The sequence below is a fragment of the Haliotis rubra genome, unplaced genomic scaffold (assembly GCF_003918875.1).
Source record: "Haliotis rubra isolate DU_JTF1 unplaced genomic scaffold, ASM391887v1 Scf119, whole genome shotgun sequence".
NCBI lineage: Eukaryota > Metazoa > Mollusca > Gastropoda > Lepetellida > Haliotidae > Haliotis > Haliotis rubra.
The window spans coordinates 1,617,425-1,637,955 of record NW_025765103.1 but is presented as its reverse complement, the minus strand read 5'-3'; the positions used below and the strand labels follow the sequence as shown (position 1 = coordinate 1,637,955).

General features: G+C 40.6%; 1 protein-coding gene across 5 annotated transcripts; it reads left to right on the top strand.

Moving 5' to 3' along the window:
- The first annotated feature begins 796 nt into the window (after window positions 1-796).
- Window positions 797-19,367, top strand: LOC124260718 (cysteine-rich PDZ-binding protein-like). Of its 5 annotated transcripts, none has more exons than XR_006894151.1 (5): window positions 797-923; window positions 2,295-3,431; window positions 4,429-4,548; window positions 4,894-4,976; window positions 5,579-6,642. XR_006894151.1 is itself a non-coding variant. In XM_046695033.1 (4 exons), exons 1-4 carry the CDS (start codon window positions 16,186-16,188, stop codon window positions 18,223-18,225), a joined length of 303 nt encoding a protein of 100 aa, XP_046550989.1. In that variant the 5' UTR covers window positions 16,102-16,185; the 3' UTR covers window positions 18,226-19,367. The 5 variants fall into 5 exon arrangements, 2 of the variants coding, with proteins under 2 accessions (XP_046550978.1, XP_046550989.1); XR_006894150.1 differs by having other exon boundaries at window positions 797-1,023; XR_006894148.1 differs by having other exon boundaries at window positions 797-1,099.
- The last annotated feature ends 1,164 nt before the right edge of the window (window positions 19,368-20,531 follow it).

Sequence of the window (20,531 nt, the reverse complement as noted above, 5' to 3'; positions counted from 1 at the left end):
ACGGCATCTGCTAATGAACCAGCCGTTACACTTGAGTGCACACCCACCCGCTCTGACTGGGTTCGGTATCCCGGCTGCTTCGTTTCGAGGGAGGTAAACCCAAGTACAAAATATTGCACTTTTGAGTTGCGATTATGCGCTTATAATTTTGTTTATTTGTTTTTTCATAATCAGCAATGCATATTATATGTCATGAAGAAGTGATAATTGTGTTTTAATTATGTTTGATTTTTGGGTTGCATGTGACCTTTAACAATTGAAATTTGACCGGATGGGTGATCCGCAACCAATTTACAGGTCTGAGGTCACTGTTGGGGATGTTTTCGTTTATAAAGAAGTGATTCACGATACACGACATATATCATATCTTCACTCAGAAAAACATATATATAAACCACACTTAATGATAGTATGTCAAGTATCTCAGTAGAATTTTTTATCATGGTCGGTTAAAAAAAACAAGAGAAATCAAACAAATATTGAACGTGTTCTCCCTGTTAGCATAGGTGCGATAATTTGTTCATAGCGAAAACGACAGGACGAAATAATCGTCTCTCTTTGCTTCGATTCGTATTTATTCACCGCTGTAAATATTACAATTCTATCAACTGTCCAGCGTAATAAACTAAAACAATATCTACAGATAGTGGTTTGGGGAGTCTAGATATTTTTCGTACCTGTCTGAACGTAAACATATTCTCTGGGCACTCTTTAAATCTTGAAACTTGATTTTTAGGATACCAGAATCAGTTAAAGTTTACGACATTTACCGCTTATAAATATTGCGACATTACCACTTCCGGAAATGCGACTGCTTGGCAATAAAATGCTCTAAGCATTTTGTTTTGTGAATGTTTGTGTGTTTGATTCATTCTAACATTAGGAAGAAACATCTGGATTTTAAAATACGTTATAACACACGCGTATGTTACGATCCAGTGTCGTTTTTTGAAAGTAGTTGTATCCCATACTTATCGCACACTTTCAGCCCTGAGTTTCACCACGGGATTACAAGCGAGTCCGGTAAACATCGTCTGCTACAACATTTACGCTTGAAATCAGGACATTTCTACAAGGGACTGGCTTTTAATCACTAAAGGTAAGTAAATAAGTATGACATGTTATTTAATATGTTAAAAAGTAATTACAATGCCGTCCGGTAATTCTGCGCACCCCCAAGCACATCGATCGCAAGACGGCAACTAACGTCTCTTATTTTTTTGGTTTACGTGACTAAGCATGCTGGTATGCATCATATTTACCTAGAAATATAAGTTTTATAACTATAAGATTCTAACGTTGCATTATGCCATATGGTTGACCTTACGTTAAGTTACCGGCGTTCTGACGACATCCCTTGCTGTCCGGTAATTCTGCGCAGCAACTGATGCCGCATAACATCCAGCTGGAGATCCGAAGTATGGAAGCGTATTAGGGCCAGATTATTTTCAAAAATCACTTCATCAATGTAGGGAAGAGTTTCATAATAAATCCAATTATGAATAATGAAGAAAAGGGTTTAAAAGTATGAAGAAAACGAATTTTCATAAAACTGTCAATTTATCTGTCAATTACTGTTATTTACATACCTTAAGTGATTAAAAGCCAGTCCCTTGTAGAAATGTCCAGATTTCAAGCATAAATGTGGTAGCAGACGATGGTTACCTTCGATTCGGAAGAACGCTATTCTAGCTGTGCAGAATTACTGGACGCGTGGAATTACCAGACTCGCTTGTATAAACGAGACTGAATTACGAAAAACATCAATGTAAATACCTGCCACAGCCACCCACATGTCGCTGACAAGTTCATGGTGACCTGAGGCGTGTTCAGAACCGCAAGCGCCGCGCTATTGCCTCCCGTGAGCGCTCGCATCATCCCTGAATGGACGCGAGCGTTTGGTTACATTAAACCATTCGTGACCAACTCGTGTCATTCCGGGACAAGCCGAATAGCGTCTTGTCTTCTCGTTGGAGGTTACGGAAAGGGGCGAGTGGTGACAAATGACATTAAACATAGTCGTCATCTTGGTTTGCTTGGCAAGGCAGCTGTGAGGATGAGTCGTTGCGTGCGCGCGGTGCTCGAACGGGCACAGGCGCTCAGGATCGAACGCTCACTAGCGTTCGCGGACACTAGCGGTTCTGAAAATATATGTTTTACTGAAAAAGTAAGTATAAGAATGATATTTGAATATTTATCAAGGTGTTCCTCCCCTTCAAAGAATCACTGAAGAATAGATGAAATATTAATCTTGTAGATAACATTGTTTTATCTATTTTGTTTCTTTTTGTTAGATTAAACATGGATGAAAGAAAGAGTAAAAATGAAAGGCTAAGAGAAGCTTTCCAAGATGTCCTAGACAAGGGCATTGCTGTCAGGAAAGCAGCTAGAGTGCATGGCATCCCTGAATCTACACTGAGAGGAAGACTCAACAATCCCAAAGGCTTGGATGTCAAGGTTGGTGCACCACCTATATTCTCACCTACACAAGAGGGGGAACTTGCATCATACTGCATAAAGATGGCCAATATTGGTTATGGATTTTCCAGATGGCAAGTGATTGACTTAGCAGTAAATATGAACAAGATTTTGCAGAGAGACTTCAACCCAACCAAGCACTGGTTTTATGGATTTTTATCCAGGTATCCAGAAATTACCGTTGTTAATGCAAAGAAGAGGGATGATGCTGTGACGGAGGAGACTTTAAGGTTGTATTTTTCTGAATTGACCAAGCTTCTGGCCAAGTATGACCTTGTTGATAAGCCAGCACATATATGGCATGTGGATGAATCAGGAATATCCCTTGATCACAACCCTCCAGAAGTTGTGGCACGGAAAGGAACTATGCCTCACATGGTGACAGCTGGACATTCTCCAACCACCACAGTCATTGCTGCAGTAAGTGCTGTTGGTGACACCATTCCGCCATATATGATATACAAGGGAAAGCGTTTGTCCAAGCAACTGACAACAGGTGGACTTAAAGGAACAGAGTACAGAACATCTCCAAGTGGCTGGTCTAATTCCATTTTGTTTCTGGACTTTTTTAAGAATCATTTCCTCCATCATGCGACAAGACCATGCATTCTGCTGTACGATGGCCATTCTACTCATGTGACTGCTGATATCATCCAGACTGCTAAGGAAGAAAATGTCCATTTGTTTGTTTTACCCCCACATACAAGCCATTGTCTTGATGTGTCAGTGTTTGGTCCATTTAAGAAAAGTTTGTCCACAGAGTTTCATAAATTCTATCATGAACATCCCAACTCTACCATCACAAGAGAGCAGCTTCCACAACTTGTTGGTCAGGCCTATGTCAGTGCTTTAACTGTTCAAAATGTGATCTGGATTTCGGAAGACTGGTATATTTCCCCTGGATGCCTCAGCTGTGGATACTAATGCACCAGCCATCACTCCTCAACCAACATGTATGTTATTAATATTCTGGTCATGTACGAACTAACTAGCAGGCTTAGATGTACTTAACAATACTAGATCAATTATGCTAGGATAAGGTAAAACTATATATGAGGTAAAACTATATATAAAGATGTACATAAACTTCCAGTTTCTTTCAATCAAATTCAACTGAACCTTTTTTTTTCATCTGTGAAGATACTCAGGATATGCCCTTCTAGGATCGTTTCAGTTGGCACAGTAGAGGTCACGAACTACTCAAGAATTCTTGGATATCTTTGAAATTTAAAAAAACACACCAAGCAAGCCCTTCGAATTCCTCTAGATCAGTATCCCTTTAAACTCAGTTCCTGGTTACGAGCTTCGATAGTGACCAGTTCATGGAATGTTGAAAAAGCCGATGGATGAAAAATAGTTTCTTTTTGTGGTCAGTGACCATATATCCAAATAGAAAGGGTCAGGCAGGTAGTTCAGGTAATATTCACTCATGTGGCATTATCTTTCATGCTTGAATTGCCAGCTATTAAGTCAGAAATGACCACTGACCATTCTTGAAAACAAACAGTTGGATTTGACCCAAAATGAGTTAGAAATTTATTTATTGTCTTGTTAATGCTGTAAGGGACATCTGTGTTTTGAAATGCATTAAAAAATTAACATGACCAGACAGACCCTTAACAAATATCATGTCTCATAGACTGACTGGAGAATCTTTCCTTGGGCAAATTCCAGTGATATTTGTTACCATGATCAAAGTGTATAAAAGGGGTGTAGCAGAGACCTGTCACAAATGTAGGCAACTTTACAGATATCGGTTGTGTAGAAATCAAAGACTTTTAGAATATAAGTTCCAATTCTGGTGCTTGTAGACCTCTGCTGCATGCTTAAGACAAAGTTTATTGTATAATACATGACATTTACCTTTCCCCAAACCCTCTGGTGATAACCCTGATGTAAGCTAGAAGCCCCATCCTGCTCATGTCATGAGTATCTGATGTTTGACTTCAGGCCAAAAGAAGCTGGGAAAGGTGATAACTCCTGATCCCTGGAAGTCTGGGGCAGAAACACAACCAAAGGAGGCGGCCGCAAAGTTGGAGAGAATAAAGCTTTGACAGCAAAGAAAAACAGGTATATTACTATGGCAGCTGTGGACATCATTAATGCAAAATTCACCTTGTACACAATTTTCATATCGATAATCATAAATAATTTTTCCTATTTCTGATTATCAATCATTTTATGATAATAATGAGGGTACTTATACCACGCAATACTCCTGGAAAGTCCAAGGAACTCTCAGGAGTCAAGCTGCCAAACATTGTCACACATCCAAGAACTCTCCATGCTCAACAATGCTTAACTTTATCTGATTTGTGACCTGAGCTCTATGCACTGGACCACACAAATTTTAGCCAGTCCTTATCATGTAGTGTGTTATAGTCCCCCAGATAAATGGGACGTTTTGTGTTTCAGGTTCAACCCCTATTCTACAGGATTTGACAAGTGCCGGATCTGCAAATCCATCGTCCACCAGCCTGGCTCTCACTACTGTCAAGGTGGGTAATACTTTACACAGCAATGTGGAAGCATAAATGCCAGAATCACATGGGTAAGGACAAACTTTATGGATGAACAACTTCTTTATTCCGGTGATGCAAAGATGTGCATCATGTTTACTGGCATCTGTGAAGACAGTAGACTGGTGCCATTAAGTCCTCCTACACATCCTATACATATGCTGTGTTCTGACAAACTGACCTATGGTTACTGTTTTCAGTATTTAGAAAATAGCCTATGAGCTATGAAGAATTTCAGATGATCTGCCATAATTCGGTTACTTTTGTCCTAAGCATTTGGGATGATCACCAATATTCTTAGCCATGTGGATAATATTGAGATATCAAATACACATGAATAAATGTTTTGGTATTATTTTCCTCTCTTATATTCCACTACATGTTTTGGGTGAAGGTGGCTTAGATACATGTTGTAAACATAGTGAACATGGTGAATATCGTATTAGAATTTACCGACTCCCTCAGGACATTTGTCATCATGTTACCAGTCCAATGTACACTGACCTATACAACTCATGTTTAAGAGATTATTGATACTGTAACCAGCAGTGAAATCACTAGAGTTACCTTCTCTTTTGCAGACTGTGCCAATGAGAAGGGAATCTGTGCCATGTGTGGCAAGTAGATCATAGACACAACCAACTACCGACAGACTTCAGTTTGAAGAAGAGTATGAATTCAGGACAAGTTTGACTTATGAAAAACTGAAAATAGAGTCTTATTTGTTTTCTTCATCAGTGGCTTAGGCATACTTGATCATCAAGTGGATTTTATGAGGCTCCTACTGGAAGCCAGAATGAGGATGTGGATCGTCCCAAATGGATCCAAGAGCTCTAACACTGATGTTTGTTTGAGACATCTCATCACTTGTCAGCCATATCAATCTTGCTGGAGTATGTGTATAGCCCTGTAGATGTTTGATATTCATAGTCATCTGTTTGCCTACTTGGTGAAGTGATGGTTGGTCACACCAAGTCTCAGAGTTCATCCCTACATGGATCATTCCTCTGGAGATACATATGCCTGAAATAAGAGCTGCACACTCACTTACTCACCCACATTTACTTCTTTGTCACAGATGTTTGTATACATCAGGTTTAAGACATACAACTTTTCAAGGTATAAAATGCTCAGTCAGCATAAAAAACACTATTGCCAAGGGCATTAAGGCAGCTAGGTTTATTTTCTGCTGAGATTCTTTTCATTTTACACTTATTATGCAACAACCTATCCTAATTAGTGGAAGAATTCCTGCAGCTTCAACTGGGAATGTGGGTTTGAACAAGGGGCTCAAGATGATCCTTCTGTAATTCCTGAGACGTTCAGTATTCTGTCTACCCATGGATGTAATTGTTTGAATCGGAAATCATTACATCTGTTCCCTGTTGGGAACATTTTCTAGCTGCAACAGAAATCTGTGTAACTTAATCCACCTGACCACATTAGCTAGAAAGTAACATTGAAATATGTTTTGTTTTATTCAAGCAAATGAATAATTGACTAGTTGTATTTATTTTATTTTTTTCATCAGGAATACTTGTACAAGTACCTTTGTGATGAATTTGGATGTCAGTAATCTCACATTAAGCCTCTTTTGTTGACATATAATTATTATATTTCAGTAAAATCATGTGTCTCTCCGATACTTGCATGTTTTGTCTATCCTGTTCTAAAGGGTCTCTTTAACACATAGGGTGACAGCACCAACTCAAACTATGATCATATTACTGCTATTTAAAGCCATGAAATAACCTTTGATAGAGAATGGATCTTATAACTGCCATACTTTGCCCATACAAAGGTAATGTTTGTGGATGTTAATAAGTCATGAGGACGACTGCTTTGGAAATGATATGGATGATGTTGTTCCAGTTCATTTATATGTCCAGTTTGAAAGACATGATAGTAGTTCTATTCAAAGTTCAAATTTTCCCTGTTCTTTCTTGACTCAAACAGGTGGAAACATCACCAGGACTCCACATGCAGACTGTCTCCCAATAAATCTTAGAAATCTCATGGGTAAACAACCTCCTTTCACCAATCTGAAAATCATTTACACAGCAATACTGTACTATTTATGACTCTCCTGATTTCAACAACATGCATAATGGGCATGCAAGTATTCACTTTTGAAATTGCATCTTTGAATTTTAGCAAGAATCATTTTAGAGTTCAGTTGTGATTAGAGAGGAGAGATGGTGAGCTTGCTTCCCAAACTTCAGTGGTGAATAGGTCCAGGTTACTCAGTATATGTCACAGTAGAACGGAGATATCATATACATGGGGAAAATACGTGACTGTTCACAATGACATCTGTAAGTAATTATCAGTGTGTGATCAACAGCAGCATTACAATTTATGTCCTACCTGTAAAAATAAATTATTTTGGGATCTTTTGAAAAATTACAAGCATGGGGAACGTTCATTATTTGTCTACAGGCAGCTGATAAAGCAATCAGTCAACTCACTTTGTTACCATTCCATTTTGGTTCCACAGTTCCATGATGTAAGAGGTGAAACAGTATACATGTGGCAGCCTAGGATTCTTATCACAAAATATATTGCATTCATTATTTCAGAAACATTTCGTTGTTACCATGTCATCATATATTTGGACTGTAAGTGCGAGTCTTCAATAAATCACATGCATGTAGCATGTTATAAAGCCAGTCCTATTTACATGCTGACACTTAATAATTCACATTAAAACATCACAAATGCAACTTTTACCCTATACGTCAGCTGAAATAAAGATTACCAGAATACTCAAACAGTCTTATCATTCACATGGGACAAGATGACACATGAACTGCCTGTGAGTACCAGGGATATATAATTTTAATGTGTGAAATATTTCAGAAAATAATTATCAATCATGGAACTTACACTACTCATTTAAGTTGGACAGGGAATGTTTGAAAAACAAGAAAGAAATGCCAAAATTGACAATTATATACTGAAAGGCAAAACGTCGTATTTTTAGATTATGGATTTGGTATCAATGATGTATTTTGATTAACTAGTTGTCAATTGATGACTGAAAACAACATTTAAAAAACATGATTCGAAGACTAAATGATAAGTTTGTACAACACACCAACGTTTCGGAATGTTTAAAAACGTTTCACTATTTTTGGACAAGGAACAGCTCAACCAAACGCAACATTGAAAGCACACTGCACGTGCATCACGTGCGCATACAGGGTATAAATACCCAGCTTGACTACCGATCCTTCAGTGGTTTCCTGACTACAGCAGCTATGCCGAGGTTAACAAGGGATCAACGTCCTCAGGACGTCTCCACGCAAGTCGACGTGCTACTGTCATCGCCAATGACTTCATTGTTCTGTAACAGTTCTGTTCTGTAAGAACAACTGAACGTCTCCGACAGCGGTTCAACACCACCAACAGCACAGATGACCGTCAACGTAGTGGTCGTCCCCGGTAACCACCCGTCGCCAGGACCGTCAGATCGTCCGTCACCACTTGCAAGACCGGTTCAACAGGGAAACAGAGACAGCTCGAAACGCCATTGGCACCCACCAAAGAACAATCAGTGACCGCACCGTTCGGCGATGCCTCCAAGCCAGCAACCTGTGCTGTAGGCGAATAGGGAATAGAAAATGCACCCCTATATTGAGAAAATGGACTTGACTTAGTGGAATTAAGGAAGGTCAGTTTCACAATGTATGAGTAAAAAGATGAGTATATCATTGTCTTTAAATGGAGTCAACTTATAATCTCTGTTTATATAAGCAATCGATTTAAGAATTACGGCTATGAAGATCAAAAGTAGCAGTGACATACAACAGTTTGTGATTATAAACAAATATTAATCATTTTGTTGCTACACACTGGAAGTGTGTGATCCAGGGATGTAAAGGAAGATACAGCACCATAATGCTCTGAAAAAACTTGTGGGAAAGCACCATCCAAACTTTTATGAATTCGTAACAGCTATCAAGAACATTGAATCCACCAACAAGATCACTCGCCTTCAGATTGACCATGGTGCAACAACTCTGCTACGCTCACGAGCTTACAGAGATCTTGACCAGTGTCTCAACGGACTGAGACAACAACTTGAAAGTGGAAGATCACCTATTCAGCTCCTGGACGCAGCAGGTCACTTATTGAAGATTCAATAAACTCAGACATCCATGAACTCAAGTATAGTGTACTAGTTAACAGCCAGTGTTATTTTGATTATTGTATTATATAATATACTACTCAAAGTTTGATAAGGATCATATAGTTCTTACATTATAAAATCAATATATGAATTGATATGACACGCAAATTTCATCACAATGTTGGACTGACCCCTCTTGAGCCTCAAAACACAGGTTAGGTAGGGAAATGCATGCTGCAATGATCATGAGTAGCACGTGAAGCATGGTACCCACATTTTTCACATTTCTGAGTGCTTGTCGTTGATTTGAATTTGGGCATTGTCTTTACATCTGACATCGTTTAAGTCACTGTTACTCTATGAAAATGCCTCCACAACGTCAAAGACGTCGTTTGACTGTTGAAGAATTGGCCAGATGCATAGGAATGCTCGAAAATGGTGCAAGACAACGTCACGTTGCAGAGCTATTGGGTGTCAGTCAGAGCGTTGTTTGCAGAGCTTGGAACCGGTATCAAGCTCATGGTTCAGCTTCTCATCGACATGGAGGCGGCAGAGAAAGGTCCACCACGCAGCAAGATGACCGTTTTTCTTGATTTCAGCACAACGTCATCGGTTTGCAACGGCGACTGCGCTTAGAAATGATCTTCTGAATGCAACTGGAGTTAACATTTCCACGCAAACTGTGCGTAATCGTCTTCATGAAGCTGGTCTTCGTTCCCGGAGAGCCTGTATTCGCATCCCTCTTACTCAGCGACACAGACAAGATCGTTTGAATTGGGCCAGGGCTCGTGTGAATTGGAGGGTTGTTGATTGGGCCCCTGTACTTTTCACAGACGAGTCGAGGTTTTGTGTTGACTTCACAGATCGTCGTGCACGAGTGTGGAGAAGGGCAGGAGAACGATATCAGGACGCTAATGTTGCTGAACACGACAGATATGGTGGTGGGTCGTTGATGATTTGGGGAGGAATCAGTCGAGCTTGACGAACTGATCTCCATGTCCTAAGGCGAGGCACGATGACCGGAGTGCGCTACAGGGATGAAGTCCTGGGTGTGTACGTGAGACCATATGCTGGTGCTGTTGGTCCTGACTTCATCCTCATGGACGATAATGCACGTCCACATCGTGCTAGGGTGGTGGACGAGTACCTGGAACGTGAGACAATTGTTCGTATGGACTGGCCAGCTCGTTCTCCAGACCTCAACCCTATCGAGCATGTCTGGAATATGCTTCAGGTAGCGATTTCACGTCGTCCTGTACAACCAACCACCCTCCAGGAACTTGAAAATGTTCTGATCCAAGGATGGAACAATCTCTATCTTGCGTCCATTCAAAACCTCGTTGGAAGCATGAGACGACGTTGCCAAGCTGTCATTGGGAGCTAACGGAGGCCATACCCGCTATTGACACTTGTTTGTGCAGTGTGAAATGGAATGTGCAGAGTTTAAACAATTTCGTGATCATGAAATTACCATGCTTTTTATGGTACTCTCCCTTTACCTTAGGAGTACGCGATGAAATGTCATGTTTGCCAAATTTTTCTGTCACAATTTCTTGAAGTAAACATTTCTGAACATCAATCACTCTGTGTTGGTTGTCATTCACCTTTGTTGAAAGTTTTACAAGTGCTGAAAAATATGATCCTTATCAAACTTTGAGTAGTATATACTATGATTTGATGTGAATAAAAAACATGAAAGAAGAACAATTTTTTTATTTAATACAAAAAGCCATGTTGTCTACATGTGCTATTAATCAAAACTAGGGGAGATTCCATTTATATCTGAAGGGGGTAAACTTATTACTCATGAATGAAATAACAGTCATCATACCATGAATTGTTGTTTTATGACTGTAGGCGAAATGGGAACATGGCCGTGCTTTAGACGTCCTGCCCTGGGTCCAGTGCTAACGCAACGTCACTGCCGCGAACGTCTACACTAGGCACAACAGCGACAACACTGGCATCAGAGACAGTGGAGAACTTATCTTCTCCGATGAAAGTCGCTAATGCGTATCTTCAATGATGAGTGTGTGATGGAGAGAAACGATTGGGGAGGTCAGAGCATTATGGTATTGAATATGTCGCATTGTCGCGTGTCGCGCTTTGTTAAAATATTCAGTATAAACTGACAAGAAAAAGAAATTTTGCTCCAGATTGAAATCATTCTTATTCCAAAACTGAAAACAATAGAAGTTTGAGGTAAAGTATATTTAATATATCAACTATGCCAGAAAACATTGAAGAACAGAAAATTGGCGTTCTGCAATCACATATTGCACTACAGACATCCAAAGCCAGTAGGGGGTAAAATTTCGGTTATCCGGATGTCCAGTACAATTCATTCAAACCCAGATAGTGGTTCCAGTCACAAAATGTGTCACTTTTATACCGCGTATGGCCACCCCGTGCAGCCACACATGCAAGAACTCGACGTCGAACCGAAGACGTCAAAAGTCTAATGAGGTTACGTGGCAAGCGGTTCTATTCGGCCTGTAGAGCTTGTACCAACTCTTGTCTGTTGGTGGGAGGGTGTTGTCGGAGCCAAACACGCCTGTCCAAGATGTCCCAGAGGTGCTGTATGGGATTTAGGTCCGGAGAGCATGCCGGCCACGGTAAGACGTCGACGTTGTTTGGGGCAAGGAAGTTCACAACAATACGAGCTGTGTGAAGCCTGGCGTTGTGCTGGTACAGAACACCCCGGGGCTGTTGCTGAAAGTAGGGTAGTACCACAGGACGAAGGATGTCATCCCTGTGACGTTGAGCATGAGATTTCCAGTAATGACGACTAGTGGCGTTGTCTGGTCACCACAAATGGCACCCCACACCATGACTCCACCTCCACCGTACGGAACGACTTGTTGTACGCAGCAAGCAGCTGTTCGTTCACCTCTGCGACGGTAAACACGTTGTCTGCCATCAACAGTAAACAAACAGAACCTGCTTTCAATCACGCATTGCCAATCCCGACGTTGCCAACGTCGTATCGTATTCGCCCATCGTAGTCTCCTGCGGCGATGTTCAGCGGTCAACATCTGTCCAGTGAATGGTCGATAAGCCCTGATACCCGCAGTCTTCTGGTCACCGTGGTTGTGCTGATCCGCCGACCTAAAGCGTGCGCCGCCGATGACGTCACCGTGAGGAAGCGGTTGCGGAGGTGCAACGTACGCAGGTAGCGGTCCTCCTGTGGCGTGGTGACCCGTGGTCTCCATCTTCTGGGCCTGTCCATTGTCCGTCCAGTCTGCCTGTATCGTTGCAAAAAGTTACCAATGGCAACACGGGAACAACCAAAGGTTCTTGCAACGTGGGTATGCGTTGCCCCCATCTGAATCATTCCGATTGCTCGCTCACGTTGTTCTGCTGTCAGTCTTGCCATTTCCAAGGTGTTCTTTTCCCAATGTGAATGTCTAACATCGGTGCTGTGCAGTTTTTATACCCATGTGGCACGTGCAGTTCCGCCTGTAGTGGGGTGACGTGATTTCCAATATTTCGCAATTTCAACAAGAGACGTGCGTGCATATTGCCGGTTCAACGTTTCACGGGAGCATAGGTTGCGTTTGGGCTATGTGTTTATGACTATTTGGGTTTCAACCTATCTTGCTCATTTTTCGTAATATTATTTTCAAATGTGCAAAATTTCTTTTGTGGTTCAGTTTAGTATGTATTATAACGTATTGACTTAAAGGCGACACGCGACAAATGTCGCGTTGTCGCCCTTTAAAAACATCGAAAAATAATCATTTTATTAGTTACGGCGGAATTTAAAAACTATTACTAGCATGATTATTTTTCGATGTTTTTAAAGGGCTGAGATACCCAGGGATCGAACTAATAAATGAACGTACATGTGGCCGTGAAGTCTGTGGGTTAAGAGTCCTTGGTTAATGGAATGGATGTATTCAAACTGGCCATTTTGCTGAAAATTATTATGATTGAGTAGGGGCGATGGGGTAACCCCATCTAGTGGTTAAAGCGTTGGCTCGTCACGCCGAAGACCCGGGTTCGATTCCCCACATGGGCACAATGTGTGAAGCCCATATCTGGTGTCCCCCGCCGTGATATTGCTGGAATATTGCTAAAAGCGGCGTAAAAACTAAACTAAGTCAGTCAGTCAGTATGATTGAGTAGGTGTATATTTGAAACGATACAAGTACATATGTATCGCTGGGTATAGTATCGTATGAGAAAATTATCGATATATTGTGAATCATGGCATGTGCAGGATTAATTATATAGGATTCAAATATACTGAGTCAAAAAAGAAACTTCACAAAATGTAATTTGAAAAATATTGAATATTTTATCTCTGATGATACATCTATGTATCCGAAATGGGATCCCTATCTTTCGACTCTAGAAAAACAATAGCAAAACCCTCTCAAACCCATCCATTCGTCGTGCAAATGACGTTAGTGCCAAATCAGGTTTTGCACGTGGAGTCGATCACGTGATCTTCGCATCGAAGTTTTCTTCATATGCACGTGTTTGCACATGAAAAAACACTTTGAAACCACAGTTCTAACGGTACTTGAAATGCCACGATTGTCAAATGTGCAACGTGAACGTGCCGTTGGCATGTTGCAAGCGGGAAGATCAGTTATTGACGTCGCAAGAGCAATGGGATGCAGCCGTCGTACTGTGTATGACTTGCGAGGTCGTCTACAACAAACTGGCACCACTTCTGATCGCCCAAGGTCGGGTCGTCCACGTGTGACGTCACGGGTAGAAGACCGCCAAATCGTCATACGTCACCTACGTGACAGATTTCTGCCGGCTGCACGAACCAGGGCTGAGATGTTTAGAGGTCGACTGTCCTCACAGACCATTCGAAATCGGTTGCGGGCTGCCAATCTCCATTCTCGACGTCCATATCGGGCCAATATTGACGCCGTTTCATCAACGTCAACGTCTGCTGTGGGCCCAGCGTCACCTCCGATGGACCCAGAGAGACTGGAATCGAGTCGTCTTTAGCGATGAATCCAGGTTTACCCTCAGATTCGCGGACGGCAGGCATAGAGTCTGGAGACGACGTCGTGAACGGTATGCCCAATGTTGTGTACAGGAAGTCGACACATTCGGGGGCGGAAGTTGCATGGTGTGGGGTGCTTTCTGTGGGAACAACCGTTCCCGACTTCTGGTCATCCGTGGGAACCTCACAGCTGCTGCTTACCGCGACCAGGTGCTCACCCCTGAACTCGTTCCTTTCATGGCGGCTCATGGCCCAGGTCTACAGTTCCAGCATGATAATGCTCGGCCGCAGACCGCGATGTTGACACGAAATTTCCTTCAAAACGCTGGAATCAACGTCATGGACTGGCCATCGAGGTCCCCTGACCTTAATTAAATAGAGCACGTTTGGGATGCACTTTGGAGAAGGCTTCGTGGTCTTAGGAACCAACCTCAGAATTTGCAGGCGCAGTGGTGCAGAATCCTCAACCACGTGTTCACAAGCAGGCAGTCGATGAGGAGACGGTGTTTGGCAGTGGTGAATGCGCCGGGCGGCCATACACGATATTGAACTGAGAAATTTCGCAGTTTTTATTCTTGTGACTTGACATTATACCCATGTTTTGGAACGGCGGTGTAGCCTAATGGAACTGATTATGGCACTGTCAGTGTATCGAGTACATCACACAGATCTCAGCAATGAAATAATAACAATTTAACCATCTTACCATCTCTTGTTCTTTTATAGTGCCCTGAAGAAAGAATTTGAAGTTTCTTTTTTTGACTCAGTATAGAATTGAAAAACAGACATCACAACACATTATTGTAATGAAATACCTTGCTAATTTACCAAACTCCCTAAACCTTGAGTGAGGGAGGGAGGGGGGGAGGGAGGGTTGGTTTCTGGCACTCCAAGGGTACGCAACTCTGCCAAGCGATTTCATCGTTTTTAATATAATAATGATAACAGTCCATTTGTATGGCGTTTTCCCAAGAAGAATATCACGTTCAAAGCCGACCTAAACTGTCACTGAGGTGCTGGATGGTTAAGTGCTATTGTCATCTCATTCTACCTGGCATCCATCCACTGCTGGCTGAACACAGGCAGATGAGGGACAAATTCGTCAGCGTCGGACAGGACTGTACCAAGAAACTCTGTCGGGAGCCGAACTGTCGAACACAGTGACCCATTCGAGGGCATCACCTGATGTTTCTGCCGATGTGGCCTGAATTTTAACAATATTTTAGTTTTTTCACAACCCGTCACCTTGATATCGGTGAAATGTCCAAAGTGATGAATACATGTTATAGTGCTGGCATTCTCACCTATTATCATACTTTTCTGGTGAGACTAAGAGACAAAACTCTGCACAGCAAATTGCCCCGCCTTGAATGACAGGGCCACCGTGTGCCGTCATTACAACGCATTGACTAAAATGCGACAATGCGACAACGTGACATTTTGATGAAATGACTAAAACGCGACACGCGACAATGCGCGACATTTCACCAAAATATCGCATTGTCGCGTGTCGCGTTTTAGTCAATACGTTATAATGCATACTATACTCAATATTTTAACAAACAAAAATTTAGTTAGTTAAAATGTCAAAATTGATCGTATGTCAAGTATGATCTCAGTTGACGCTTATGAATTTTTTTATCATGGTCGGTTAAAAAACACAAGAGAAATCAAACAAAAATTGAGCGTGTTCTCGCTGTTAGCATATGTGCGATAATATCTATTTGTTCACAGCAAAAACCACAGGACGAAATTATAGTCCCGTTTTGTTTCGATTTCTATTTATAGTTCCAGAGACCATATAATATGGTCTCTGATAGTTCCCACTATAAATGTTATCAACTGTACAGCGTAATAAACTAAATCAACAACATCTAAGTCTAGGGTACAGATAGTAGTTTAGCGAGTCTAGATATTTGCATGTCTGGGTATTCGTTCCATCATACATGATGCGAAAAATTTAACAAATATAGAAACTTTACCAGAATCAGTTAAAATTTACGACATTTACCGCTTATAATTATTGCGACATTACCACTTCCGGAAATGCGACTGCTTGACGATAAAAACAGAAGGAATATAGGAAAATGGTCTGCGAAAAATGTAAGCATTTTGTTTTATGAACGTTTGTGTGTTTGTGGGAACATGAAAGTCGTGGACATATGGTTTGATTCATTGTAACATTGGGAAGTAACACTTGGACTTTAATAGACGTTATAACACACGCGTATGTTACGATCCAGTGTCGTTTGTTGAACAAAAGTAGTTGTACTTCTCTCACACTCTCAGCCCTGAGTTTCACCACAGGATTGTGTTATTAATATTCTGGTCATTTGCTAACTAAAAAGCAGGCCTAGATGTACTTAAAATTTGCCCTTCTAGGATCAATTTCGGGTGGCACAGTAGAGGTCACGAACTAGTCAAGAATTCTTGGATATCTTTGAAATTTAAAAAAACAAACACACCAACCAATCCCTGTGAATTCCTCTAGATTTGTATCCCTTTAAACTCAGCTCCTGGACACGAGCTTTGATAGTGACCAGTTCATGGAATGTTGAAAAAGCCGATGGATGAAAAATAGTTTCTTTTGGGGTCAGTTACGCATATATATGAACCATATATCCAAATTGAAAGGGTCAGGCAGGTAGTTCAGGTAATATTCACTCATGTGGCATGGCATTACCTTTCGTGATTGAATTGCCAGCTATTAAGTCAGAAATGACCACTGGCCATTCTTGAAAACAAACAGTTGGATTTGACCCAAAATGAGTTAGAAATGTATTTATTGTCTTGTTAATGCTGTACGGGACATCTGCATTTTGAGATGCATTAAAAATTTAACATGACCAGACAGACCCTTAACAAATATCATGTCTCATAGACTGGAGAATCTTTCCTTGGGCAAATTCCAGTGATATTTGTTACCATGATCAAAATGTATAAAGGGGTGTAGCAGAGACCTGTCACAAATGTAGGCAACTTTACAGATATCGGTTGTGTAGAAATCAAAGACTTTTAGAATATAAGTTCCAATTCTGGTGCTTGTAGACCTCTGCTGCATGCTTAAAACCAAGTTTATTGTTAATACATGACATTTACCTTCCCCAAACCCTCTGGTGATAACCCTGATGTAAGCTAGAGCCCCATCCTGCTCATCATGTCATGAGTATCTAATGTTTGACTTCAGGCCAAAAGAAGCTGGGAAAGGTGATAACTCCTGATCCCTGGAAGTCTGGGGCACGAAACACAACCGAAGGAGGCGGCCGCAAAGTTGGAGAGAATAAAGCTTTGACAGCAAAGAAAAACAGGTATATTACTATGGCAGCTGTGGACATCATTAATGCAAAATTCACCTGTACACAATTTTCATATCGATAATCATAAATATTTTTCCTATTTCTGATTATCAATCATTTTATGATAATAATGAGGGTACTTATACCACGCAATACTCCTAGAAAGTCCAAGGAACTCTCAGGAGTCAAGCTGCCAAACACGGTCACCCATCCAAGGACTCTCCATGCTCAAGAATGCTTAACTTTATCTGATTTGTGACCTGAGCTCTATGCACAGGACCACACAAATTTTAGCCAGTCCTTATCATGTAGTGTGTTATAGTCCCCCAGATAAATGGGACGTTTTGTGTTTCAGGTTCAACCCCTATTCTACAGGATTTGACAAGTGCCGGATCTGCAAATCCATCGTCCACCAGCCTGGCTCTCACTACTGTCAAGGTGGGTAATACTTTACACAGCAATGTGGCAATAATGCCAGAATCACATGGGTAAGGACAAACTTTATGGATGAACAACTTCTTTATTCCGGTGATGCAAAGATGTGCATGTTTACTTGCATCTGTGAAAACATTAGACTGCTGCCAACATCGTGAACATGGTGAATATCGTATTAGAATTTACCGACTCCCTCAGGACATTTGTCATCATGTTACCAGTCCAATGTACACTGACCTATATACCTCATGCTTAAAGATTATTGATACTGTAACCAGCAGTGAAATCACTACAGTTACCTTCTCCTTTGCAGGGTGTGCCTATAAGAAGGGAATCTGTGCCATGTGTGGCAAGAAGATCATAGACACAACCAACTACCGACAGACTTCAGTTTGAAGACTATGAATTCAGGACAAGTTTGACTTATGAAAAACTGAAAATAGAGTCTTATTTCTTTGTTTTCTACATCAGTGGCTTAGGCATACTTGATCATCAAGTGGATTTTAGGAGGCTCCTATGGGAAGCCAGAATGAGGATGTGGATCGTCCCAAATGTATCCAAGAGCTCTAACACTGATGTTTGTTTGAGACATCTCATCACCTGTCAGCCATATCAATCTTGCTGGAGTATGTGTATTTAGCCCTGTAGATGTTTGATATTCATAGTCATCTGTTTGCCTACTTGGTGAAGTGATGGTTGGTCACACCAAGTCTCAGAGTTCATCCCTACATGGATCATACCTCTGGAGATACATATGCCTGAAATAAGAGCTGCACACTCACTTACTCACCCATTCACTTCTTTGTCACAGATGTTTGTATATATCAGGTTTAAGACATACAACTTTTCAAGGTATAAAATGCTCAGTCAGCAAAAAACACTATTGCCAAGGACATTAAGGCAGCTAGGTTTATTTTCTGCTGAGATTCTTTTCATTTTACACTTATTATGCAACAACCTATCCTAATTAGAGGAAGAATTCCTGCAGCTTCAACTGGGAATGTGGGTTTGAACAAGGGGCTCAAGATGGTCCTTCTGTAATTCCTGAGACGTTCAGTATTCTGTCTACCCATGGATGTACTTGTTTGAATCGGAAATCATTACATCTGTTCCCTGTTGGGAACATTTTCTAGCTGCAACAGAAATCTGTGTAACTTAATCCACCTGACCACATTAGCTAGAAAGTAACATTGAAATATGTTTTGTTTTATTCAAGCAAATGAATAATTGACTAGTTGTATTGATTGATCTCTTTTCACCAGGAATACATGTACTAGTACCTTTGTGATGCATTTGGGCGTCAGTAATCTCACATTAAGCCTCTTTTGTTGACATATAATTAGTATGTTTGTTTGTAATCATGCATATATTTAATGAATGATTGAATATTTGAGATAACTAAATGTTAGCAAATAACTGTTTTTCTCCTCAGTAGATTATCGTAGCAACTGATAACTGCATCTGTACAAAGCCAGTGATCAGTCAATCCTCATGATTCTTAACCAGAAATAGAATATCAATAAATCTGTATTGAATAATGCAAGTTAATCCTACTGTTACACTATGTTGTAGTAGAAAGTGTTCATTGTATCCCTCCTTGACTTAGGGTTTAATAGATTTTTTAAACTTTCATTGAATATTATTTACAATAATTTTTAAAAATCATGTGTCCCTCCGATACTTCCATCTTCCGTCTATCCTGTTCCATAGGGTTCTGTTTACCATATATGTTGACAGCACCAACTCAAATGATTTACAGCAACTATGATCATATTACTGCTATTTAAAGCCTTAAAATGAACCTTAATTGACAGACAATGGATGTTATAACTGCCATACATTGCCCATACAAGGGTAATGTTTGTGGATGTTATTCAGTCATGAGGACGACTCCTTTTGAAATCATATGGATGATGTTGTTCAAGTTCATATGTCCAGTTTGAAAGACATGATGCCAATAATAGTTCTTATCAAATTTTCCCTGTTCTTTCTTGACTCAAACAGGTGGAAACATCACCAGGTCTCCCAATAAATCTTAGAAATCTCATGGGTAAACAACTTCCTTTGCAATATAGAACAAACTTTATGGATAACAATTCCTTTTTATTCGTTAGTGCGATGTTTCGATACAGATTCTTGAACCGTTGTCAAGCATTGACAACGGTACAAGAATCTATATCGAAACTCATTGACAATGGTACAAGAATCTGTATCGAAACGTAGCACTCACAAATAAAAAGAAGTTATTATCCATAAAGTTTGTTCTATATTGTACTTCCCAACTTCTAAAATGCCACTCAAAGAAACTTCCTTTGACCAATCTAAAACTCATTTACACAGCAATACCGTACGATCTATGGCTGTCTTCTGATTTCAACAAGATGCATCATGGGTATGCAAAACTCAGTTTGAAATTATATCTATGAATTTTCGTTAGAATCATTTTAGAGTTCAGTTGTGACTAGAGAGGAGAGATGGTGAGCTTGCTTCCCAAACAGTGGTGAATAGGTCATTAAGGATACTAAACAACCTTCTGTGTAATACCAATTTTATTAAATGAGTTAATGATTTGGTATCAAACTCGCTTTCGCTTGTTTGATACTCAATCTTTCATGAGTTTAACAAAAATGGTATTTCATGGAAGCGAATTTAGTATTCTGTTTATTACTCTCCAACATAAATTGATAGAAACTGCCTACAGT

Coding starts and splice junctions, on each gene's coding strand:
- LOC124260718 (XM_046695022.1), top strand. CDS start 2,302: ATGGATGAAAGAAAGAGTAAAAATGAAAGGCTAAGAGAAGCTTTCCAA.